Source organism: Megalobrama amblycephala, linkage group LG19 (genome assembly GCF_018812025.1).
Source record: "Megalobrama amblycephala isolate DHTTF-2021 linkage group LG19, ASM1881202v1, whole genome shotgun sequence".
Taxonomy (NCBI): Eukaryota; Metazoa; Chordata; class Actinopteri; order Cypriniformes; family Xenocyprididae; genus Megalobrama; species Megalobrama amblycephala.
The window spans coordinates 9,543,625-9,571,606 of NC_063062.1; the positions used below are offsets into that span (position 1 = coordinate 9,543,625).

The window sequence follows — 27,982 nt, forward strand, 5'->3', positions numbered from 1 at the left end:
TTTTTCATAATTTACATTTACAATTTATTAGTTTATTGTAAGACAAACCTTATTATTCTGAAGGTAAACTGAAACAAATAAATCTACATATTTAGGACAGCAAACATACATAAATTAAAAGAAATGCCAATTATCAATGAATTCCCAACAAGTTGAAAAAAAAAAAAAAAACATACAAAAAAAAAAACAATTCAAGCAGGCACTTCTTTTTATATATAAACATATCTTACTGATAAGATATAAGATGTTTAACAAAAATGAAATGATCTTTCAATGGCTTGAACATTGTTTTATGCAGTCGTTAATAATACTGTATCGCACCTCTGTGCTGTAATCGCTCCTTCACTCATTGTAGCGAGCCAGTTTGAGGCGAGGGATGATGTTCATGGACTGCAATTCTTGAAGAGCAGTTTGCAGGCATATGGAATTCGTAGAGATGACACATGACACGAAGACTTGCAGTAATGACACCTGCCATAACAGACAGACAATTCTCACTAATTAATCCCTTTGATGAATTACACTATTATTTAATTATTTTTAATAATTGAATAATATTTTAACAGAAATAGTTATCGCCCTATTTATTTTGCACAATTTTACTGACCATCCTGAATATCCCAGCAAGCCACACTGCCCACACACGTCCACCTCAAAAGCATCACTGGAGATCATCAGCCGCTCAAGCAGCAGCATGCTGGCTCCGTAACCAATGAGACAGTCTCTTTCCATCTCTCCCAGACGGAGACCACCATCCCTGGAACGACCCTCAGTGGGCTGCCTGCATTTAAATAACCATTACTTTACATTAAATTACATCAAATCCAGAATAATACAATTATCTTACTGAGCAGACATTACAAGTCAAATTTAGAAAACACACATTTTCGCCTTTTCTTACCTAGTAAGTACCGCTCTCGGACCACGTGCTCTGGCATGCATTTTATCCAGCACCATGTGCTTCAGTTTCTGATAATAGACTGGACCGAAGTAGATGTATGCTTCCAGAGGTTCCCTAAGAGCAAATAATAATTAATAACTGATTAGTTAATTAGGCTACAGTAAAGTGCCATTGTGAAAACATCCTGGTGGCTCTTTTGATTTTTGCAATAAACAGATATTCAAATATAACAAACATATACATGGATTTACATTTATGCATTTGGCACATGCTTTTATCCAAAGTGACTTGCAGTGCATTCAAGGTACATATCATTATCAGTGAAATTCACAATTTCACAATTACTGAAATCAATATTAAAGGATTAGTTCACCCAAAAATGAAAATTATGTCATTAAATCATCATGTTGTAACAAACCCGCAAGACCTTCATTCATCTTTGGAACACAAATTAAGATATTTTTGATGAAATCCATGAGCTTTCTGGCCTCTGATAGTCTGCAACACAATTACCACTTTCAAGGCCCAGAAAGGTAGTAAAGACATTGTTAAATAGTCCATGTGATTACAGCGGTTCAACCTTAATGTAATACTTTTTGTGTGAAAAACAAAAAAATGACTTTATTCAACAATTTCTTCTCTTCTATGTCAGTCTCCTATCATGTAGTAAACAGTACAGCGCTTCCTGTTCTACGTCAGAACGGCGGCTCGCTGCACTGTGTTTACTACGTCAACTGCGTAGGAGACCGACATGGAAGAGAAGAAATTGGGCACAAAAGTATTCTCGTCACATAAAATTAAGGTTGAACCACTGTAGTCACATGGACTATTTTAAGACTATCAGAGGCCAGATAGCTCACGGATTTCATCAAAAATATCTTAATTTGTGTTCTGAAGGTGAAAGAAGGTCTTACAGGTGTGGAACAACATGAGGGTGAGTAATTAATGACAGAATTTTCATTTTTGGGTGAACTAACCCTTTAAATGAAGCTTTAAACTGTGTATTATATAACTGAAGAGTGATGCTAAAATTTTTACCCTGTGATGCCTGAGGTGACATAATCCTTGCCCTGGTAATTGTATCCATAGCGGATCAGATCCTCACAAACGTCCTTCACTTTACTACCCCCGAAAGCAGTGCCATAGTGAAAACGGCCATCCAGCACCCCGGCTTTCCCAGCCAACAGCTCAATCAGCTTCCCAACCTGACACAGAACAAAACAGGCAACTAATCATCAGGGGAAGCTAAACACATTTCTTTAATGCAGCAGTGTAGATTCTCTGTAGGACAGTGTAGATGCCCCAGTTTTCCCTTTCCTGACACTGCAGCTGGTGAATGCGAGTATGACATCATGTTGAGGTCACGCACCGCTGCACGACAGTAGCCTTTACTGAGGTCACGCACAGAAAGAGCCGGAAGATCTTTGACCCCTCTCTGTCACTGAGAGGAATCTTTTACTTGGCTCAAACAATTTCCTATATGACGCCTGCTGTGTGCACCCAAACACTGTGTTTAAAATTAGAAACAGTGGGGGAATTAATCTCTCTGAAAACTGCATTGTATATGACAACAAGACAAAACCTTTGACAATCTTAGGTAAACTGGAACAGTTCTGTTCCAGAAATACACTACTGTTCAAAAGTTTAATCAGTAATATTTCTTTAATTAAAAGAAGAAATATATACTTTTATTCAGCAAAGATGCATCAAAAGTGGCAGGAAAGATATTTATAATGTTATAAAACATGTCTATTTTAAATAAATGCTGTTCTTTTGAACTATATATTCATCCTGAAAACATCAGTTTTCATAAATATTAAGCAGCATATTAATTTTTAACATTGATAATATTTTTGAAGCACCAAATCAGCATATTAGAATGATTTCTGAAGAATCATGTGACACTGAAGACTGGAGTAATGATGCTGAAAATTCCGCTTTGCCATCACAGGAATACATTATGTTTTAAAATAATTAAAATAGAAAAGAGTTATTTTTACAACATACTGTATAAAATATTTTAATAATATTTCATGATATTAGTTGTTTTTTTTTAATAATAAAAGAACACAGCCTTGGTGAGCATAAGAGACTCAAATCTATTTAAAAAAAAAAATCTTACCAACTCCAAACTTTTGAATGGTAATGTACTTTAAAGGTGCCATCGAATTGAAAATTTAATTTACCTCGGCATAGTTGAATAACATTCAGTACATGGAAATGACATACAGTGAGTCATCATTGTTTCCTCCTTCTTATATAAATCTCATTTGTTTAAAAGACCTCCGAAGAACAGGCAAATCTCAACATAACACCGACTGTTACGTAACAGTCGGGGTGTACGCCCCCAATATTTGCATATGCCAGCCCATGATCAATGCGTTACACAAGGGCAGCCAGTATTAACGTCTGGATCTGTGCACAGCTGAATCATCAGACTAGGTAAGCAAGTAAGGACAATAGCGAAAAATGGCAGATGGAGCGATAATAACTGACATGATCCATGATAACATGATATTTTTAGTGACATTTGTAAATTGTCTAAATATTTCGTTAGCATGTTGCTAATGTACTGTTAAATGTTGTCAAAGTTACCATCGTTTCTTACTGTATTCACGGAGACAAGAGCCGTCACTATTTTCATTTTTAAACACTTGCAGTCTGTATAATGCATAAACACAACTTCATTCTTTATAAATCTCTCCAACAGTGTAGCATTAGCCACGGAGCACTATCAAACTCATTCAGAATGAAATGTAAACATCCAAATAAATACCATACTTGCGCGATTAGACATGCTCCATGACGAACACTTTGTAAAGATCCATTTTGAGGGTTATATTAGCTGTGTGAACTTTGTTTATGCAACGATAAGAGTCGAGAGCTCTGGGGGGGCGGAGAGCGCACGATTTAAAGGGGCGGCAGCATGAATCGGTGCATATTTAATGATGCCCCAAAATAGGCGGTTAAAAAAATTATTTAAAAAAAAATCTATGGGGTATTTTGAGCTGAAACTTCACAGACACATTCAGGGGACACCTTAGACTTATATTACATCTTGTAAAAAAACGTTCAATGGCACCTTTAAAAAAAAAATCTGAGCAATAAAAAAAGTATTACATTTAAAAATCTCAGCTATTAAAAGGAATATGCATTTATTGCAAAATAGTCAGTTGATCACATAAATGGACTTGAAATATTGATTTTGATCAGTTCCCTGGGACACCAATCAGTTATACAGTTTAGTAGTCATTATATAAAAATATCTGAATCCAGTAATAAATTGCATCAATATTAATGCATAAAAAATACCATCTTGCATAACTGATTTTTAAAATGTTCTATGTAAAACCCTTTAAGAGTAAAAAGTTTGGTTACACTATTTTGATGGCCCACTTTAGACAATCTACTAGCTATAAGTAACTGCAACCACATGCCAACTAAGTCTTAGAGTATTAGTAGATTATTATTGGTATACTGTTAGCATACTGTTAGGTGTTAGGGTTCAGGTTAGTAGAATAAGTTGACATGTAGTTCCAAAGTTAGAATGTCTGTTGAGGGACCATCAACAAAGTGTTAGCAGATATTAAGCAGACAGTCTACAAATAGTCTAATGAGAGTTAGTTGACATGTAGTTGCAAAGTTACTTATAGTTAGTAGAATGTTTAAACCTCATCAAAATAAAGCATTATTAAAAGTTTATGAAGTATTTGGAACAAGTAAACTCATTAAAAGATAAATGTCATAATCTGAAATGTGAAAGAACGTACAGTCATTCTGGAGGGATAACCATGAGGGTTCATGATGATATCAGGACAGATTCCCGAGTCACAGAAGGGCATGTCCTCTTGAGGAACGATCAGTCCACACACACCTGTTACAGAGACAACGGCCAATATTATTTACAGATACATGTAATTATTAAAGTTAGAATTAAAGATTCAAACTGGCTGCAAGAAATGTTAACTCCACCCTGTTAGAGCAGACCTTTCCCATAAAACTTAATTGATTTTTGAGTGATTTAAGTCACATGAGAAAGTGTGAGGTTTGTGTAACTCGTCTAGTCCAACGGCCTATAAAGCGGACGTATTCAGGTCTACTGAAGTGGAACCATTGGAAATTCAGACTGCAGGACGGAGTGAAAGTGGTCCAAAGCAGTCAGTGAGAGTGTAAATGTTTGCAGAAGAGCTCTTACTCTTCCCGCAGCCAGAGCAAACACATTATTGGGCCATTTGCAAGTGATAAAAGAGAGAAGAACAGGGGCAGGAAGTGAGGAGAGGTGCTTAGCTGGACAGTGCGAAGGGGATTATACACCCATAGTTTCCCCTTTGCCATAGAGCGCACAAAACTAGGTTCAACTGAGGAGAGCAATACATTCATATGCAAAAGAAAAAGATCTGGGCTCTTGAGAAATTTAGTAGTCAAAAATATATATCTTAAAAATATATAATATATATTGCTATACCATATTCATACATCAGTTTTTTCATACTGGAAATAGTTAAATGATATGATTTTGCACAGATTTAAATAGATTACTCAATAATATTTTGGTTAAAGGTGCCCTAGAACTTTTTTTTAAAAGATGTAATATAAGTCTAAGGTGTCCCCTGAATGTGTCTGAAGTTTCAGCTCAAAATACCCCATAGATTTTTTTTATTAATTTTTTTAACTGCCTATTTTGGGGCATAATTAGAAACGAGCCGATTTCAGGTTGCGGCCCCTTTAAATCGCGTTCTCCGCCCCTTCCTGAGCTCTCGACTCTATCACAGCATAAACAAAGTTTACACAGCTAATATAACCCTCAAAATGGATCTTTACAAAGTGTTCGTCATGCATACTGAATGCATGCGTCGGATCATCTAAGTATAGTATTTATTTGGATGTATTACATTTGATTCTGAATGAGTTTGAGGCTATGCTCCGTGGCTAAAGCTAACATTACACACTGTTGGAGAGATTTATAAAGAATGAAGTTGTGTTTATGAATTATACTGACTGCAAGTGTTTAAAAATGAAAATAACGACGGCTCTTGTCTCCGTGAATACAGTAAGAAATGATGGTAACTTTAACCACATTTAACAGTACATTAGCAACATGCTAACGAAACATTTAGAAAGACAATTCACAAATATAACTAAAAATATCATGATATCATGGATCATGTCAGTTATTATCGCTCCATCTGCCATTTTTCGCTGTTTTCCTTGCTTGCTTACCTAGTCTGATTATTCAGCAGTGCACATCCAGACGTTCTGCCCTTGTGTAATGCCTCAATCATGGGCTGGCATATGCAAATATTGGGGCGTACACCCCGACTGTTACGTAACAGTCGGTGTTATGTTGAGATTCGCCTGTTTTCCGGAGGTCTTTTAAACAAATGAGATTTATATAAGGAGGAGGAAACAATGGAGTTTGAAACTCACTGTATGTCTTTTTCATGTACTGAACTCTTGTTATTTAACTATGCCAATATAAATTCAATTTTTAATTCTAGGGCACCTTTAAATGTTTAATGTAAGACCAAAATAATGCACTGCAACAATGAATCAGCAAAAATCAATGAAAATGAAAATATTAAACAATGAATTTCATTATCAATTAGTCAGGGAACATCTGGCAGTGGTCACTTTACAGCAGTAAATGTTTTTTTTTTTTTTTTTGGTCAATAATAATAAAAAAAAGCCCTTTCTCCAATTATTTACAGGGGAAAAAAAGTTTAAAATAGCTCTTAATTGGAGGCCAAATTGTACATTGTACGCTACTATTCAAAAGTTTGGACTTTATTATATTATATTATATTACATTACTATAGCTTATAAATATTTATGCCTACCAAGGCTGCATTTATTTTGTCAAAAACACAGTAAAAACAGTAATATAGTGAAATATTATTACAACTTAAAATATCGGTTTTCTATTTGAATGCATTTTAAATTGTAATTTATTCCTGTGATGCAAAGCTGAATTTTCAGCATCATTACTCCAGTCTTCAGTGTCACATGATCCTTCAGAAATCATTCTAATATGCTGATTTGCTGCTTAAGAAGTATTTCTTCTCTTATCAACATTGAAAACAGTTGTGCTACTTAATATTTTTGTAGAAACCGTAATTTTTCAATGAATAGAGTTCAAAAGAACAGCATTTCTTTGAAATAGAAATCTTTTGTAACATTAGAAATGTCTGTCACTTTTGATCAATTTAATGCATCCTTGCTGAAAAAAATCTTCCTATCCCCAAACTTTTATACAGTAGTGTTTGTTTTAATCTTTTTTGCACAATTTTAGAGAATAGTAGTCAAATAGCATTTTAAGTACAGGAAATAATTGTTAACTGAAATAAATCACTGATCAAAATGTCATTAGTAGCAGTCCTAGTAGGCAGAAGGATTTCCTAGGGGAAGACGAGAGAAAGTGAGCAAGAGCAAGACAGAAGCAGAGAGGTAAGTGAGAGCGGTTCCCATAGCTCACATCCTCTGTGTTGTTTGTTTTGTGTGAGAGTGAATGATAAAAGAGGCATGAAATCAGCAAAGAAAAGCAGGACAGCAGTAAGAGTCCATGGCCCTCCATCACTGGCTATACAGCCCCTCTGTGGCGGCTCGCACAATGGACCCTGCCAAGACAGCTGTGTGAGTATCAGAGTGTGTGTGTCCGTATATGTGTGTGCGTGCGCGCTTCGGTGTGTGTTTGGGTCACCGGTAAATAATTAACCTATCGTTCTCCGGTGACCGGATCTTATGAGGGTGGTTAAGGCTAGTCAGAATGGGGGCGCAGAACGAAGGAGGGGTTTAAAATAAGTAAGACAAAACTGTGAAACTTGCTGAAAGCCAATGGCTCCAAACCACGGTGGGACGTCTTTAATGGGCTTTCTTTCGGCCCAAAAGGTAGCCAAATCTCTTTCTTTGAAGTACTGCGTTCTCTCGAATGAATTTTACGACAAAAAGCACCTAAAGTGCCCGTTTAGTGCATTCATAGGCAACAAATTAATTAAAGCACAACGAACACTGCGAAGCAATATAGAAAAGTAAATTAATTTCTGCTTAACATTATTGTGCGGTTGGCAGCGCAGTTACACACCTCTGGAAAACACAGCTCAACTTCTCCAAGTGGGACCGTTCAATAAAAGCCCGCCTCTAAACGCACAAAAGACATTCAAGAGAACGGCACTATCCTTCACAACAACAATTAGCTGCCCTGTGTTATCCTGGTCCACCGACACTTGCCTGCTCCTTTAAATACCAAAAGCTCTTTTAAAAAGAGCAGTAAATAGCATCTCAGGCGGTTTGCGGCTAACCCCTCCCTGACCCCTCCTCACTGTCACGTCCCGTGATGAGTGCCAGTGGACGACCTCCGCTAATGAAATGAGTGAATTATGCATGGCGCCAGTTAACGCTCTGATTAAAACATCATACTGACCAGCTCTCTCAGCGGAGGTGCTCAAAAACAATGGGGGCTGTAAACACTTTCCCAGGACTGCGCCGCTGCTGTAATAAATTTGCATAGTCTGGCATCGGACAAAAAGCTAATTAATTGAAAAACGGGCAGCGGGAAAAAAAGTTGAAGAGGATGGGGGGCCAGCTGAGACGATATAGTTTGGGCATTTAAAATAAAGCTGACATCAAAAAACAAGTTTAGTAACATCTCTTCCCAATTGTTATTAAGGTGGATTCATTGTCTTCAAGGCCAAGTTCACCCGAAAATGAAATTTCTGTCATTAATTACTCACCCTCATGTTGTTCCAAACCCGTAAGACCTTCGTTCATCTTCAAAACACAAATTAAGATATTTTTGATGAAATCTGTGAGCTTTCTGACCTTTGATAGACTGCAACACAATTACCACTTTCAAGGCCCAGAAAGGTAGTAAAGACATCATTAAAATAGTCCATGTGACTAGACTACAGAGGTTCAACCTTAATGTTGTAATTTTGACTTCATGACTAATGAATTCAAACATTTCTTCTCTTCCCTGTCGTTCTCCCATGCTGTTGACGTAGTAAGCACAGTGCAGTGCTTCCGGGTTCTATAGGGGCTTTCACACCAGGTAGTTCTAGGAACTTAGTTCTAGGAACCAGCCACCAGGGTGGTTCCCCAGGAACTAATAGTTCACCTAGGGCTGTTTTTCTGGTTGCATTCGCACTGCTAGTAGGAACTATGAAGTGACGTAAGCTTCGCTTGTTGTTGTGACTTTTATTTTGACAGCGCTTAGAACGCCAGAGCCTGAGCACACAGCGCTCACATTCTCCGTCTTCATTAGTTTATGATTTGTTTAACAGCCTGTCTAATATGTTATTAGATAGAACAGTTATACAAAGAAAGACAGTATATGAAAAAATATTAGCGTTTGTCGTGTGGTTGATGTCCAATGTCACTAGCTGAGCAGAAATACATAATCAAGTTTCACTGGATTTTCTCCATAACTTGAGAGGTCCCTCTATCATTGTTTTCCATGTTCGTAGAGTTAGTTTGTGGAGTAAATATATAGACTATAAACTGTGTACACACTAGGGATGTGCACAAATAGTCGAATATTCGTTCTGTAATAATATTCGAAAAATAAAAATACTATTCGAATTTTACTATGTTCCTTTGCTGGCCGTAAATGCAGTGAATCCATGATAAATCCTAAGCACTAAAACTCGCAGTTATAACTAAATGCACCAGGTGGCGCTGTGGAGCGTGTTTAACAACTTTATTTTATTTAATCGTCACATAATGTTGTCGTCTGCCTCGCAAAGTTTGGAATTACTTAGATGAAAATGATCTTACAAAATGGAATTACTTTTGATCAAATTAATTAATGAAACTGAGTTATCATAATATCAACACCATAATGAGAAAGCACATGAAATCTAAATACCCGTCGAGTGAGGAAAGACAGCTGTCCATCACTGCATCCACGACAGGTAAGCGCAACTGTAAGTTATCCCCTAGTGAGCCAAGATGATAACTTATCTGATAACAAAATGATTTTGAGACATATGTTTCCTTTAAGTTTCGTGGAGGGAGACATATTTACGAACAGAAAACAAAGTGCTGCTGTTAGAAACTTAGCTTAGCACACAGTTATATAGGCTATTATTATCTTTGTGTCTCTGCAACGTCTGTCAGCACGTTTTCTCACCCTAGCAAGTAGATATTATTGTTTCTCTCAACATGAACATGTGAAACAATATAAACACGATAACCATATACTGACTCGAGTGTATTATGTATGTTTTGTTTGTACAATAACTGGCGCTGTCTAGTATTTTTCCCGCTCACGCTGCTTGAGATTAAATGCTTTTGTTCTGTTTACACATATTGTTTAATGCTTTGAACTAAAAGAAAACCTTAAGATAAAATGTAAGCGTGTTGTGTATATTGCCTAATTGTAAGCTTGTTCAGAAATGGTTACAAAATATTGATGAATATAAAACAATAACGTCTTTCTCGTTTAACCTCATTTAAATAAACGAATATTCGAATATTCGTTTTTTTACGAGCCCAAATATTCGAATAAAATATTTTGGAAAAATGCCCATCCCTAGTACACACAGCTTTTTTAAAAATGGAGGGTGCTGGTGTTTCACATGCCTTCGGCCAATCAACGGTACACTTACGTCACTGAAGTTCCTATAGTGCTGGTTTAGACCCTACTCTGAAGTAGGAGCTAATTTAGTTCCTCCAAAAGGAGCTCCTAGAACTAAAATCATTCCTAGTTCCTGCGGCGTGAACACGGCAAAATCCGGGTACTTCTGCCAATAGTTCTAGGAACTATGAAAACATTCCTCTGGTGCGAAAGCCCCTCATATCAGAACACCGGCTCAATATTGGTCGGCTCCTGCATCAGCATCTCACGCATGCGTCGTGATGCTCACATGAACAGTGTCAGCCAATACTGAGCCGGCGTTCTACTGTAGAACACAGAAGCACTGCACTATTTACACTACGTCAACGGCAGAGGAGACTGACATGGGAGAAATTGTTAAAAAAGTCCTTATTTTTGCGCACAAAAAGTATTCTCATCGCTTCATAACATTAAGTTTTAACCACTGTAGTTACATGGACTATTTGAACTAGATGATGAACAAAGGTCTTATGGGTTTGGAACGACATGAGGCAGAGTAATTAATGACAGAAATTTCATTTTTGGGTGAACTAACCCTTTAATTTTGGCACAATGCTGAAATTGTGTTTTATTTGCTACTATCTACTAAAGCAGAGGAGAGGATACCAGTCTGGAAAAGGACATGAAGGATGCTTCCGTACCTTTCTGCCCATGTCGACTGCTGAACTTATCTCCGATCTCTGGTCTACGTGTCTGCCTGAGCAGGATCTTGACCAAGAAGGCGTCCTCTGCGTTGGAGGAGATCATCACCTTCTCAATGTAGGAGTCTGTTGATCCTTTGTACCTAAACAATGAAGAAAGTAAAAAAGAAACAAACAAAAAAACTTGTTGCTAGGCTTTTAGAAAAGTAACATCTCAAATAAAACTGTAGGAATACTGCACAGTGGAATTCTAATTTGTTTCTTACGAGACTGGCACGTCTCTGTATTGGGGTTGGCCTGGCTGGGCGCTGCCCTCCAGTGGAGTTTGGGTGACAGTGGGCATGGACTTATTCACCAGCACCTGCTTGTTCTCGACCTTCTCACCTGAAAGAGATGTGACATACAATACATCTCCTTAGATCAAAATATTAAAGATTATTTGCCTGAAATGTAGTTCTTTCTAAGAGTCTTACCAGGCGAGCAGATGCCATCAGCGTCTAGGATGCTGTGTCTCCAAATGGGCTTGCGTGTTTCGGCATCCAGCATTGGACCCATCACCTTATCAAAGGTCTGGTTAGTGTACCGCCTCAAGGTGCACTTAGCATTCTTGTATACCAAACATCTACCAAAGCCTAATATAAGACAGAAGAACAACAGAAGACCATGAACAAAATAGAAGACAATGCCATTTTTTATCTCTAACATCACTTGTGTGTCAGATTTGTTTTTCAATTTCATGTAGAAATGTAATATAGTCACTTCAAAGAGTTAATAACAGTTGTGGCTCTTTAAAGAAAACTGAGTGGGATTTTTAAGTGTTTAACGTTTACCTCTGTCAAGAGATGCTTTATTGAGCACCAGGGCATCTTCTATATCATACCCGCTGTAGCTCATTACAGCCACAGTGGCGTTCTGGCCTGCAGGCAGCTTCTCAAAGTCAATCAGCTCGATGGTTTTCGTCTTCACCATGGGCTTCTGTGGGTACGCCAGCAGGTACATCAGGGTGTCTATACGGTTCCTCTGGTTATAACCAATGGTACCTTATCAGAAACAGAGAGGAAATGAGGTTGAGCAAAACCTCAAAAGCAAGATAAAAAAAATAATAATGCTGGTCTAGTAAATAATTAGATAATATTGTAATATATTTTATATAATATCATTTATTTTGGGCTTTTTTGCCACTTTTTATTGACGAATAAATGCCATATATAATACATTATATTACGCAGTATTTTTAACATTTCTCTACTTGACATACTGTAGCAACATTTTAGAACAAGAAAAACACATTTTAATAAATTCAAAATAGGAAAAACATCATGAATGAGTTGCAACAAACCTCTTAAATTATTAAAAGGTGGTGACACTTAAGGTTCAATTGAATAGATAGAGATTAATCCACTCAAAAATGAAAATTCTGTCATCTTTTACTCAGCCTCATGTTGTTCCAAACTTGTATGACTTTTTTCAGAACACAAAAGAAGATATTTTGAGGAATGAAAGAATGAAAATTTGACTCCAGTGACTTCCATTAAATGGACAAAAAAAAACTGCATCATTCCTCAAAATATCTTCTTTTATGTCCACAAAAGAAACAGAATCATTCAGGTTTGGAAAAATATGAGGGTAAAAAAAAAATAATGTTTCACATGTGGGTTATTGTCCCTTTAACATTAAATAACGCATTACTATGTACTAACAATGAACAATACTTTAACATTTATAATTCAGGGTTAATTTTAATTAATAATATACTATTTACATTAACTAATATTTACTTGTACATATACTAATACATTTTTAACTTCATGACCTATCATGAAATAATGAACAATATTTTTGCAGTATTTATTAGTCCTGGATACTGCATTAACAATTGTTAACATATGCAACCTTACTGTAAAATATGACCAGAAAAGCCTTTACAGTTACTACTAAGGGTTTTCTTAACTTAAGGGGTTTGTTGCAACTCCATTCAAATATCCAATTCAAACAATATGAAACAACTAATGCACATCTAATCACATTTAACTGACTGTCTGAGGGGTGTTGATGTGAAGGCTGGTGTCGGCAGTGTTAAAATCTCTGGGGTGGAGGTTTAGCATGGCGGAGATGGAAGTGGGGGGGTTTGGTTATAGTATAATAGCGGCCGTCCCTTGAGGCCTTGACATTTGTCAGATGCTATTACTCCACAATCAGGGTACAAGCACACAGTGTGTGATAATAGGGCTGGGGCCACACAACTGGATTTGCACATGTATGGGGCTGTCCGTCCAGAAAAAAGAAGACAAGGCTGAGGATATTGGGCCAAATATAGTAGCAGTCTCAGTGGTTTTGTAATGGGGGTGGTGGCCAGGAGAGGTTTAAGTAGTTTTGGTAACCAGGGCAGCGGAGTGTGTGTGCTCTCTCTCCCTCTTGCGCAGCTGAGCACACTAACCCTGCTCCGCACACTGAGCTCAGGACACAATGAATGCCTAATGACACTCAGAGACACTGGCAGGGAAAGGCCTCCACACACACACACTCACAAAAGCATGACTACGCAAGCAGGCGATGTTTGATGTCCACATACATACAGAATGTGGTGTGTGTGCGTCAAAGGTTTTGAATGCCAGTGTGAAAGTGAGTGTGTCTGTGACTGAATAGGAGTGTGTGGATGTCTGCGTTTATAAGTGCAACTGGTCCTCCAGGATGTTTGGAGATTGTAGTAGTCTTACCCATAGCCTGCTTGCCCATAGCGCACTGGTAGGTGTTTCTGGGGGACTGGTTATGATGAGGGTAAGGAATCAAACCAGCGCAGACCCCCAGCAGCGTAAACGGCTCGATCTCCAAATGGGTCGTGTCCCTGAATTAAAAAAAAAAATGGCATAGCTTGTATTTTCAGCAGCTTGATACACACTTGAATTAAAGTTTCTTTGACTTTTTTTTATTGTTTATTTATATGAAATCTTTATTTGGGTCTATATGGATGCCATGTATAGTGGCTCTAAACAGTATTTGGACTGTCTGGATATAGAAGTATCCAAAAATAATGTTAGAAATGCATTGATATTATTTCTGGCCATCATTGATAAGTCAATATTTATGTTATGGTTAAGTAAATTAAAGTTCCCCTGTGGTGAAAAATCAAGCTTTTAATGTTGTTTGTATGTCTATGTTGTGTTTTTAATATGCTTCAAGACAAACCATGTGCTATTGCATAAGTCAAAACCATTGCTGAGTATTTTCTCTTTAAAACTGCAGTGAACCAAAGACTTTCACAAAAACCGATTTGAAATCACTGGTATTTCTGACATCACAAACTACCTTGTAACCAATCATGTCAATGTGTGATCGTCAACGAGTGGATCTCTGAACTGGTGTGAGTGGAGGTGGCCTAATTTGCATATTTATAGAACAGCGGATACTAAATGAGGCATGAGTGTAGTTACATTCAAGCCATTTTAAGGCATGAAGATTTTTTCCCAAAATTTTTAAATATGTCATTTTGGTGATTAAAGATGATAAAGGGATAAAATTATTGACTACAGGGGGACTTTAAAGCTAAAAACTAAAATATTATAGAATTTGTATGTACAGTAAGTAAGTAATGCATGTCCAATTATATATTCAGTACAGACTGATACTGATATATATATATATATATATATATATATATATATATATATATATATATATATATATATATATATATATATATATATATATAAAAATACAATTTTTATATTTTCAAATTCTCTAATATTGACAGATTATGAATATGGTACAGCTATATCATGCTTCCCTACAGAATGACATTATATCAGATAACAAAATGCAAGGTAACATTTATTTGAAAGAATGTCACATTTTCAAGCATTTAAGGTGTGGTTCAAATACTTATAAGCTCCTGAATTGTGGAGCTTATAAGTACTCACTTGCTGATCATGTGCTCATATAAAGCAATGTTACAGTCATTCTCCTCATTTACATCCAGATACTCCACCAGACTCTCATGAAGAAAGTCCTCAAATGTTCTACAGGAAGAAGTGGGTGGTAAGTACACAATGAAAGGCATGCATAATACAGTCTCAAATCTGCATACTGGACCCTGCATTCAAATGTAACTTTCAAATATTGATCGGCTTCAAACGCACCTGTAGCCCTGAGACAGTTCCTCAATGTGTTTGTTCTTCACAGCTGGCTGTCCATTCTTCACAATGATGTAGGGTCTGCCAGGAGCATACAGAATGCAAATACAAATGTCTTTGTGCGATGTAAGGAAACTAACAAGATCTGGTACTGGTTTTCAAACGGTTTTTATTCCATACAGATAAGAAAAAAAAAATGATTTGCATAATTTTGGGATATAAAAAAAAAAAACATTTTGTGGTACCTGCACAAACGGCCCCCATCAGAAGAAATATACACACAGCGGATCGGTCAAGTTGGTTGAGATGGACACAAACTCATTTATAAAACCAGCTCTTCGCATTAGTCTGAAAGTGTAGACTAACTTCTGATGGTCTCTGATCACTCCAAGAATGTTACCTAGAAAAGGACAAAAAAAAAAAAAAAAACCTAATATATATATATATATATATATATATATATATATATATATATATATATATATATATATATATATATATATATATATATATATATATATACACACACACACACACACACACACACTTTCATGCCTCATTAGGAGCCTGGGTGTATTCACAAACAAAAAGCTAAAACTAAAATATGGTGTACCATAAACTAATTAAGATTTACATGTGTACATGTGTGACAGCAGTATTAATGCACTTTCAAAGAAAAAGTTTTGGCTTGTTTGAGCAATATGAGAGACCCACTATGGTGCCACCCAGATGCATACACAGCCTCAATGTTGTGTGAGTCACTTTGTGGCCAAGTTTGTTTGTGGATTAACTTGGGAGGGGTTGTATTTATTTATGCATTGACACCTGCTGTGTTTGCTAATTAATTAGCTACATGCAGAGGCCTGTATAATTTGTAACTTATCAGCGCTGTGAAAAACATACATGAATTAATTAGTGGGGTGAGTTTTCTGTGACATGACATTAAAAGGTAATCAATGGCACACCCTTTTGTAGTCGTGGAATGGCAGAGGTTCATTTGAATATTATTCAAATGCCCGTAGTCTGTCTGTGTGCTTGAAAAAAAGGGAGAAGAACATGCTGTTTTGCTTTTGTTCTGCCTGTGTGTGAGCAGATACCATTGAGGAAGACGAGGAAGACCGTGGGGTAGGACAACTCCTCTCCACATAGAAGGTTGACATCCTCCACTCCTAGGTTGAATGCCAGCTTGATGATAGGCCCGTCCTCCATGTCAGTGGTGATATGGGTCATCAAAGCCAGATTCTTCACCAGACCACAAGCCTAGATAACAATTGCACAGCCATGAGAATGTAAATGACTTTTATAAAGACAATAGTGGTCAACCAGTATGGTTTCCCAATGCAATTCATTTGAATGCATAAATTGAAAAAAAAATTATTCAAAATTTCAATTCAACATCCATTTTTCTAAATGAGGAACACTGACCTCTCCTTCAGGTGTGTCTGAAGGGCACAGCATGCCCCACTGAGAGGGCTGGAGGGAGCGGGGACCGCTAACCTTCCTGGTTTTCTCAAACTGAGAGGAGATCCTGGTCATCATGCCCAAGGCTGAGATGTAGGAGAGGCGGGAGAGAACCTGAGTCACACCCTGCCTGTCCATCTTAAACCTCTTTAGAGACCAGTTACCCTGGAAGACACATTATACAATTAAAAAAAATTAAAGCTGCACAGCAATATTTTAAAAAACCAAAAACTGATAAAAAAAATAAAATAAAAAAAAAGTCAAAAGCACATAAAATGACAAACTGGGTCAAAGCCTCGACTCGTTTCACTTGAGAATGCCATCTCGACGGCCGTTTATGAGCGCTATTTATTCATATTAAACATTTAACATTTAAAAAGTTAAACATTTAAAATACTTACAGTCTTACAGTCTACACAACCATCTCCATGCTCACAGCATCACAGACATTAATATTTTAACGATTTATAAAAGATGAATCACTGTATGGGATTTTGGTATAGAGATAAAGGTTATGATTATAATTTTTGGTAGTATTACACCACATCGTGTGTGTATATTAGCACCGTTTGTTGTTTTCTTGTAGTATGAGATGGAGCATTTGGACCCGGAAGCGCTGCCGTGTGACGTCAGACTTAAGCGTATATAAATAATACTAAAATAAAACTGTGCTGATCTTGAATTACATACACAACCACTCAAAAGTTTAGGCATAACTGACTGAATTTGCTTTTCATTACCTTAAAAATAAAAAAAATAAAAAAAAATACAGTGGTATGGATAGTGAAACAAACATGGAAACTCTTTTCATGGTTTCTGATGGACCGCTGATTGTTTGGACTCACAGTAGAGATGGCGTTAACCATGCCGTTAGTGATCTGGTCCTGTCTCATATGCTTCACCACGTCAAACTGAGCTGCTCTCTGCTTGGGGATGATCTGGTCGGCGATCTTCTTCAGTTCTGAGTTAAACTTCTTGAACAGATCTTCAAACAGCAGGGACAGGAGCTTAAGGAACGCAGAAACAAAGCGTTACAACTTGATTCCCTGAAATGAGTACAAATGAAAACCTACATGCAACACAACACTACATCACATATTTGTATTCTAGTCATTAACAACCTTCCAAATTATCACATCAACAGAAAAAAGAAGGACAGGCAACGGATGACTTCATCTCCAGTCTTTAGAATCGCAAGTGGTGCCTTTTCCTTTTTTATAAACTTTATCTCGTTCTAAACCTCCGTCTCTCTGTGGTCTTATCACAGATTTAATAAACAGGTGTTTCCATGCTCTGATAAATTTGACCCGGCCTTTCAGATTTCCTTCAATAGAAGCCCCTCCCCTTGTGCTCCACATTTGCATACGTGAAAATAAACATCCTCACCGAAAATTAATAAAGAAATTAAGCTTCCATGGCCCAGCCAGGCCAATTAGTTGAATGTCAGGGAATCGTAAATGAGGAGAAAGGAGATTGGAGGTGTTGGAAAGCGGGCATGTGCGTGTAAAGCTCGCTGAAAGGGTTCCTGTCACTCACTAACTCCAAATCACCCACAAACTAATGTAAGCAAGCACGTACACACATAAACACACCCCACCTCGGTGCTGGTGGGGGGAAATTAAAGGACTTAAGACAGCGGTAATTACATTATCACAGTCGGGCTGGTGGATTAGCTCAATCGCTCCAGTCAAGGCGGCTATTCTTTTGTCATAGCCGGGCTAAATTATAATAAAGAGGAGAAATCCCTGAGTTTGGCTGGGCTGCAGTCGGGCGTTGCTGCCACATATCTCACCCACAACAAAAGCGGGCCGGCTGGGAATGGAGAGGAAGGCAGAAGAATGGGGGCACAGATGAAACAAAGCATTGGGAAAATAATGACGGTATTATAATGACAAGCAGAGAAGAAACAAAAGGGAAGGTGAGGGATTGGGTGCTAGCCAAGCCTGTATCTGCTGGTTTTGGCTTCTGATCAGTTTCATAAGAGGCCAACAGTGTGTCTAATGAGAGCAAAGACTGAGAAAGAGAGATCAGTTATGTTAGACAAGAGTCCAAAAAATGTTTGCTCGCACAAGCGAGACGGTGCCCATACGCAGGTTGTAATATGAAATCTGCCGTACAGGAGCGACAATCTCATAAGAGATACTGAACAAACATTATGCGTTCTAATCTTTAGTTCAGCTCCCAAATACTGTCTGTGTGCCACGCGGGATAAAAAACAAATAAATAAACACAAGCATTATCATAATTAACGACCTGAGCTTGGAGGGGCTGTCAGTCATTCTTAATAGAATTAGAGGGGGTGTGAATGGAAAAGGCAGACAGAGATGGATAGAGGAGAGAGATGGATGGATGGATGGATGAAGAGTGGCACTGCACATGGTACTTTCTTTTTTCTAAAGTGAATATTTCATGAGCCTTGCGTTCATCTGTGTGAATACCAAGCGGTTGGAAATATCAGTCAGGACAAGGGCAGCTGAAGTTGAGCAGGACGGCAAACATTTTTCAGGAATCAGGAATCTAATTAATTACACTATATGGCGATTAATTAATCTAATTAATCACAAATGAATCCCATCAAATAAAAAAAAAATACCCCAGTAAGATAAAGTCATTACTGTGTTCAACAGAGAATTTATTACACAATCTTTTAGGCTTCAACGGCCATGAGGGTGAGTAAATTATGATAAAATGATACACTATACCTTTAACAGGTTTTTTTATTAATATGGAAATGTCAAATTTTTTTAATGAAAAGATAAGAAATTAAATATGAAACTAAAAATGCCAGTAGGTGGCAGTAACTGAGTCATTCATTCATTCGATTCGTTCAAACAGCTGAATCATTCAGGAATGAAGTAAATGGTTCTCTTTATAAATGGGAAATTGAATCATTGATTCACCTGACTGATTCGCTCAAAATGCGATTCATTCAGAAATGTATTATATCACATTTACACTTGTGCTGCGGGGAGGGTGCGTTAAATGCGTTAATTTTAACACTTTATTTTTTCCCATAACTAATTCATTAAATTAACGTGTTAAATTGCCAGCCCTTATTTTAATATAAATTAAAATTTATAATTTTATTATTATAATTTATTCCTGTGATGGCAAAGCTGAATTTTCAGCAGCCATTACTTCAGTCTTCAGTGTCACATGATCCTTCAGAAATCATTCTAATATGCTGATTTGGTGCTCAAGAAATATTTCTTATCATTATCAACGTTGAAAACAGTTGTGCTGCTAAATATTTTGGTGGAAACCGTGACACATTTTTTCAGGAGTTTTTGATAAATAGTTCAAAAGAACATAATTTATTTGAAATATATATTTTTTTCTTACAACAATGCCAAAGAAAAAGTCTTTATGATCACTTTATTAATTTAATGCATCTTTTCTGAATAAAAATATCAATTTCTTTAACAAACAAACAAAAAAATTATTAGCCCAAAAGGTAGTGTATAAAGGCTGCTGTAGAATTGAGGACCTTATATACGTGTTGGTGAATGATTATGTACAGAAGTTAAAGAAGACCTGTAATTAAAGAAGCAGATACCTGGACCAGCCAACTCAAGACGTTTGTTTCCATAGTAATCTCGATCGTCCACCTTGTTGTCCCCTTGAGCGAGAATCACTCTGCGTACCATCACAGCGAGGTAGATACACTTAGCTCGAAAGTTAAACTCCTTTACCTGCGAGACAAACACATAACGGGTCTAAAAAACAGCTAACAAACTATTTATACATATCAAAGAATGAAGACAATTAAAAGAATGAAGGCATGGGGAAGATTATGAGAAGCCTGTTTGAATGTGTGGAGGCCAAGAACTTTATGTTTACGTACAGGAACATGGGTGAGGATGGTAGAGGCCAACAGCTCTCTGGCTTCTTCCATCTTGGTTTTCTTAGGGCCGCCCCACATGCGCTGACGCCTCACCTTATTACCAATGTATTTTAGAGCCTGAAAAGAAACAAAAAGTGCAAAAAGACAAGTAATTAAGATGCAACATTTAAAATTTTCTTTTAAAAATATTTTCACTGGTATTACTATTCTCTTTTATTTAGACTTGATGGCAGCTTTGCTTTTTAAAGTATGTTATGAAGAATTAAGTTATAAAGAATGAAAAGCATGTTTTAGAGCCTCAATTAATAAGATTAAATGCATCAAATCAAACCGTTTAATCTGGAGTGACCGAGTCGGTGTAGGGTTCACTGGCTCTCTAAAGGGGTATCAGAGAAATGGACCCCTCCTCTCTCTGGAGACACTTGCGCGCACACACACACACACACACACACCTGAGCCAGCAACTTGTTCTGCTCCAGAGGTCAAAGGTCACACAGATTAGGCTTCTACATTAGACCACCCACTTTGAGGCATGGATTGATGTGCAATTGACAAGTACTCTTCCTTAATGTTATGATAAAATTAATTAAAATGTTTCCAGTTTTTTTGCGAGAAATGCATTAGCTGCTATAATACGTCACTGCTAAGTCAAAACATTAAAAAAAATAAAAAAAATCCTGTAATATAGACTATTTTTGTCTTATAGGCAGTTTTTTGAAAGAAGCCTCTTATGCTCACCAAGGCTGCATGTACTTGATCAAAAAACAGTAAAAACAATAATATTGTAACATTATACATGTATTTATTGTCAGTTTTTATCAATTTAACGTATCCTTGCTACATAAAAGAAATTAGGAAAAAAAAAAATAATACTGACCTCAAACGTTTGTGTATAATATACATATTATATATACAGCGTATATATATATATATATATATATATATATATATATATATATATATATATTTTTTTTTTTTTTTTTTTTTTTTTTTTTTTTTCATTTTTTGGGCTGTCAATCAATTCAAATTTTTAATCTAACTAAATACGTGATGCATACGATGGACACTTTACAATCCCATGTGGGAGAGGATTTGTGAATGGCAGTGAATCGACGCAACTGATGCTGGTAAATCATATGATAACGACAACATGATGAATGTAGTATATCTGGATTACATTCATACTACACACATTCGTATATAATATTCTTTTTTAGCAGTCGTGAAGTAATTACTTATTCTAGAATAAGTACCTACTCAGGAAAGCAGCCTGAGTCATTCAGTCATTCATTAAACCAATTCATTCAAACGAATGATTCATTCAGGAACGAAGCAAGTGATCATCTTTATGAATGAGTCACTGAATCAACGTCTCATTCATCTCATTCTGATTCATTAAAAACCGCACACTCATTCAGTAATGAAACCCCAGTCCTGCTGTGACTTTGATTGGAACTATTTTCACTGGCAAAATTGAGCAAAACAGACAATACTGATACAATATTGTGTACACATTAACCTCTTTATTGAACTGTGACTAAACTTAGAATAGATACAGTGGCATTTTAACTGCAGTCTAACAGGCTTCATTACACAGTCAGTCATTGCGCTGCATTATCTTCATAACTAAACTGCATGCAATGTAAAATGACATATTTATGTCCATATTTAACAAGTTATAAAGTAAAATATCTAGGCTTTCGCCAGAGATATCTAGGTTTCTCACAGTTCAAAATGCTTACGCTTGCATCCTATGCCTTCAGTAATCAAATTACGAAAAACTGATGCGATGCCAGTTACGTTGAATACGGAAGACGGTCTGCCAGAAGCTAGATAGCCTATTTTACTTTATAACTTGTTAAATATGGATATTTTTCTTACACAAACGCATCGCTTCACTTTCTTTATCAACCCCCCAGAGCCGTGTGAAGTATGTTTATAATGGATTGATGCACTTTCTTGAGCTTTATACTCGTTGGCCCCATTCAGTGCCATTATAAAGCTTGGATGCATCAGAATATTTATTAATATAACTCCGATTGTGTTCATCAGAAAGAACAAAGTCATATACACCTAGGATGGCTTGAAGGTGAGTAAATCTTGGGGTAATTTTCATTTTAAAGTGAGCTAATCCTTTAATAATCCAAGTCCAATTCATGTTTAAATCTAAAAAGGCTGCCCCTAGAGGTCATAAAACTATCAAAAACTCTTGACCGATTCTCAGTCCTACTGACACATCTTATCTAATTGAGGTCTGCTCTGGTCAATTGGTGCACACATGTAGGCTCATTAGTGGACCTTTGATGAGGACCACACATTGTCACAACCACGTAAACAGGCATTCACATCCGCTCAGACACAGGTTGCTAGGATGCAGATATGGTTCTTGCTGACCCATTGTTGGGTCTTGTGATGAATAATACATCTCAGATTCAGAAAACTGTGCCTCAGCATTTGATAACACACCTCAAAAAATGACTGAAGTTGGACACTTGATTGTTGAAAGCTTTCAGGTTATAAACATTTAGTGGTCTAATCTTTAATCAAATGTATTCGGTAATACTTCATTTTTATATAATGTATAATGCTATGAAAACCTTTCTTTTAAAGGTGCCCTAGATTCAAAAATTGAATTTACCTCGGCATAGTTAAATAACAAGAGTTCAGTACATGGAAAAGACATACAGTGAGTCTCAAACTCCATTGTTTCCTCCTTCTTATATAAATCTCATTTGTTTAAAAGACCTCTGAAGAACAGGTGAATCTCAACATAACACCGACTGTTACGACAGTCGGGATCATTAATATGTACGCCCCCAATATTTGCATATGCCAGCTCATGATCGAGGCATTACACAAGGGCAGCCAGTATTAACGTCTAGATGTGCACAGCTGAATCAACAGACTAGGTAAGCAAGCAAGAACAACAGCGAAAAATGGCAGATGGAGCAATAATAACTGACATGATTCATGATAACATGATATTTTTAGTGATATTTGTAAATTGTCTTTCTAAATGTTTCGTTAGCATGTTGCTAATGTACTGTTAAATGTGGTTAAAGTTACCATCGTTTCTTACTGTATTCACGGAGACAAGACTGTCGTTATTTTCATTTTTAAACACTTGCAGTCTGTATAATTCATAAGCACAACTTCATTCTTTATAAATCTCTCCAACAGTGTAGCATTAGGCGTTAGCCACGGAGCACAGCCTCAAACTCATTCAGAATCAATGTAAACATCAAAATAAACACTGTACTTACGCGTTATAGACAATGCTGCATGACGAACACTTTGTAAAGATCCATTTTGAGGGTTGTATTAGCTATTTGAACTTTTTTTATGTTGTTTAAGGCAAGAGCGAGCTCTTGGGGCGTGGAGCACCAGATTTAAAGGGCCACACACCCTGAATCGGCTCATTTCTAATTATGCCCCAAAATAGGCAGTTAAAAAAATGAATTAAAAAAAATCTATGGGGTATTTTGAGCTGAAACTTCACAGACACATTAAGGGGACACCTTAGACTTATATTACATCTTTTTAAAAAAAGTTCTAAGGCACCTTTAAATGATGGCAGAGATCTTGTCAGAGGTACCTGAGTTTGGGTGAATATTTGGGCCTTTTGACACTCTTCCAAACTGGGAGCAAATGCAGCCATGACATGTTCCTCCGTGCCAATCATCTGAACTATCTCCTGATCACTCTCCACTCCCATGGCCTGATGGATGACAAAAAGAATAAGGTATTTATTTAAGGTCAAATAAGAAACACACAGTATACACCTGTATGTTTACAGCAAAGTATATATATATAAATATAAACATGAGCTTGAGGACTCTGCTCTGCTGTAAAGGTGAATATGGTGCCATAGGCCTCGATGACATTTATTTATGCTAATACGGGACTGTGGGAAAAGGACTGGGTGGATCACAGTGCTTAAAGGTCTCCACCCTTTGGCACGGCTGCTGTGTTGCAAGGAAATCCTGGTGGAATGTGCTGTGGACAGACAAGTGCAAAGCAAACAAGCTCGACAGCCGATTTACTCCGCGCCCTGTCCCTAACCAATCAGACCCATATGTTTAGAGAAAGCCTGGGGTGAGGGAATTAGGTTGAACAGCCGTCATAGTACGAGACAGTTCTCTGATTTGAGCTTTAATTAAATATCTGTTTCAACTGTCAGATGATAGTGGCGGTGAACAGAAGAAATGTCATTAGAATGCATAGAAAGGAAGACTAAACACAAGAACAAATGCCTCAGGAAAGACTTGGTTTGGTCATTTTAGAATGTCAAATGTATCATCACTGACACATTTCAATTGTTCAGAAATACTTATTCCTAAAGGCAAGTAACATATAGTAGAAGTATAATATCTATAGTGATTTCTTTCCAACATCCTAAAGACATTATGAAACATATCTGCAGTCTTGTAAACTTACCCCAAATATCTGAACGCTACTGATACTGATATTATATTTTAAACAATTTGTGTATTTAGTTTTCAGCCAACTTGTACTGTGTATTCTTTGCCAAAGTGCACCATCTGCTGGTTGGACTGAGAATGCAGCCTCACAGTGAAATGAGTTAAACCATCAGAACTGCGAATAGTATACAGTTAATTCAACTTAGCAGACAAAGATACAAAACCATCATTCTCTAAACCAACGTCACCTTAAAGATGATAGCGATAGGTGCATCTTCAGAGAGGGTGTTGTGCTTTAGGTAAAAGCGGCCCTGTTTCACAATCATGTTGGTTCTGCTTTTTTTCTCATGTGTAGAGCTACAAACCAGAGACAAAAGATAGATATATGAGCACACAACTGGAGATTTAGAGATAAAATTAACATTAATTCTACTTAAAATTTGAATGTAAAACACTTTGAGCAAATATATCAATTAAAGGTGCTCTTTAAATCAAGTTTATTATCATTTCTTATACAGAAGAGCAAATTCCAGCACCTGGTGACCGATGCTCCCACAGCACCTTTGCGATCTTGCTCCACAATGATGCGGTTCTTGGACAACTGTTCCTGAATGAGAATGACCTTTTCTTGCCCTTTCACAATAAAATAACCACCTGCACACAGACAAATCCCCGTAATATCATACTTATGCGTCTTGACCTGATCCCAGACATATGAGCTTCAGATAGGATTATCTGCATTATACCATGGCATACAAGCAATGAAATATCACTGATGATATCAAGGATAATCTACCTGGATCCAGGGGACATTCATTGAGCTTAGAGAACTCCATTGGGGTCTTTCCTGTCAAGACACAGTTGGAGCTTCGCAACATTATTGGCATCCTGTTAAAAAAAAAAGCAGAAGCTCATTTGAAATCAAAAAGAAAACATATTAAGAGGTGTATGCAAAGCTTTCAGCAAGGATATAGTTACCTTCCAATTGGGAGAGCATTTCGAATGATTCTCTGGCTGCCTCGGGTGTACTCTATATCCACAGTGATAGGGGCTGAGTATGTCATATCTCGCAGACGACACTAGTGGTCAAAAAGCAGAATCATCATTAGCAATTATTGAGGTCTAGACCTTGTTTTCTTATTTAATTTTTTCAAGCTTTTAAGATTGCTTTGATTAAGAATAGTTATAGGTCATCACAGGTAAACAAAGATGTTACCTCATGTGGTGCCACTGGTCTGGTTACATTGAAACTTTCTTCTACATCAGGCATGCCAACGTAGATATTGAGATATCTAGAGACGAATGAGATTGTTAACTAAAACTAAAACAAATCATTTATTGTTCATTGTTCATTTATTTCAAAAGCTGGTATTAAAATAGAATATAAATATTAGATGAAAAACTTACAATAAATGTAAAATGTTGCTTTAGCAAATAAAAAAATAGTTTAAGTACTAAAATTATTAAAACTGAAATCCTTTATTAGAGCTATGTCACGATCATGAATTTTGCACTGATGTTTTACTGTCATACAAATAATTGCCGATTAACGATTTAATTCTGTTTTGTTTCATGTCATCTACAGTGTAAGCCTAACACATTATATTTTTCTTGGAATCGTATATAATATAACAATAAAAATTGATGATAAAGTAGGCCTCACATGATTTACTTTAATACTGTGAAAATTTTTATAATTAGGCAATTAATCAATAATCGACAGGCTTTATAAAAAAACTATATAAAATATAGAAAACAAAATATATAAAATAGAAAATAAAAGTACTATAATAGTATATAAATAAATATTAAAATAGCACTAATAAAAGGTGACTTGTGTTAAAAAAAAAAAAAAAAGTGCAATAATGTCAAACACAAGTCTAACTGAATAATATCCTCACTTCAGATACCACATTGGGTCAGCATCACTCGTGATCTTCTCGTTCGCCTTCATGATCTTTTTTATCTGGAGGGATAAGTAGATATTAGGTTTATGCCACTTCAGCTTTATGGCTATATCAAGTTAGTTCGCTGGGACAAAAAGTAACCAATATCATAATCGGATGTCATGGAAACCACAACTGATAATAAATGTATTACATTTACAAAATATGAGCAGAACACTGGTACAATCCTTAAAAGAAAGTCAACAAACCTCCACATTGATGAAGTAATTGAAGGAATCAATGTGCTGCTTTACTAAGCCCTTAACCTAAAAAAAAAAAAAAAAAATTAAAAAAATTACATGAATGACATTAGAGGCTGTTTTTTGTTTTGTTTTTTACAATCAAACAAGTTGTTGTTTCAGTTACACTTAAATATTTCCTGTGGTGTGTTCCAAATTGTATAGTCTCTTAATTAATATGAGGTCATAGTTTTAAACTATTTATTATTTAAAATACTACAGCACATCTCAGTGCTGCTGATACTGCTTGACACACGCCATGTCTAGCCATATGCTGCTGTCAGATCATGTTTCTGTTTAATGAATCATGATGGGTGTCGTGTTTAAGCGCGGACAACTTGATTTTACCTTCAAAAAGGCTGGAAGCAGCTTCCACTTTTCCTGCAGTATAGAAGAGGACAGATGAATTACCTTGCAATGCCTCTCATTCATAACGTTTGCTATTTTTGATATAGCACTTATTCACTCACCTCCACAGTATGGACGGGAGCAGCGAGCTGCTGGGGAGTCATCTCCCCAAACTCCTCTTGCAGCATTTCTGCTGTTAGATTAGATGGCAATGAACTCGGTTAATATAATATAAGTTGGGAAACCATCATACATGCCGCAGTCACTCTGCAAAAACACTGTGAACGGAAGTTTGCGCTACACGTGAAAGTGTGAGGTGTAACATGAAAATCAGACCGGGGAGAAACACACGTGCACATAATATGTATTCCGACCCATGTCCAAACATTTTTCAACATTAAGATTTCAAGTCTGATAGTACCATACCGACAGGATTCTAAA

The 27,982-nt window shown here is 36.7% G+C and overlaps 1 protein-coding gene across 1 annotated transcript; it reads right to left on the minus strand.

The window, feature by feature from the left end:
* polr3b (polymerase (RNA) III (DNA directed) polypeptide B) lies at positions 1-27,878 on the minus strand. The gene is given in 30 exon segments (XM_048168151.1): positions 1-401; positions 404-471; positions 608-781; positions 902-1,015; positions 1,940-2,106; positions 4,672-4,775; positions 11,153-11,295; positions 11,419-11,536; positions 11,626-11,784; positions 11,983-12,192; positions 13,870-13,997; positions 15,070-15,168; positions 15,289-15,363; positions 15,528-15,568; positions 15,570-15,682; positions 16,380-16,542; positions 16,708-16,908; positions 17,589-17,752; positions 20,303-20,435; positions 20,588-20,704; positions 24,183-24,305; positions 25,257-25,365; positions 25,545-25,662; positions 25,805-25,896; positions 25,987-26,087; positions 26,225-26,300; positions 26,910-26,974; positions 27,164-27,220; positions 27,542-27,574; positions 27,664-27,878. Coding segments are annotated over 30 exon segments (3,390 nt in total). The 5' UTR covers positions 27,730-27,878; the 3' UTR covers positions 1-342.
* Positions 27,879-27,982: the final 104 nt, after the last annotated feature.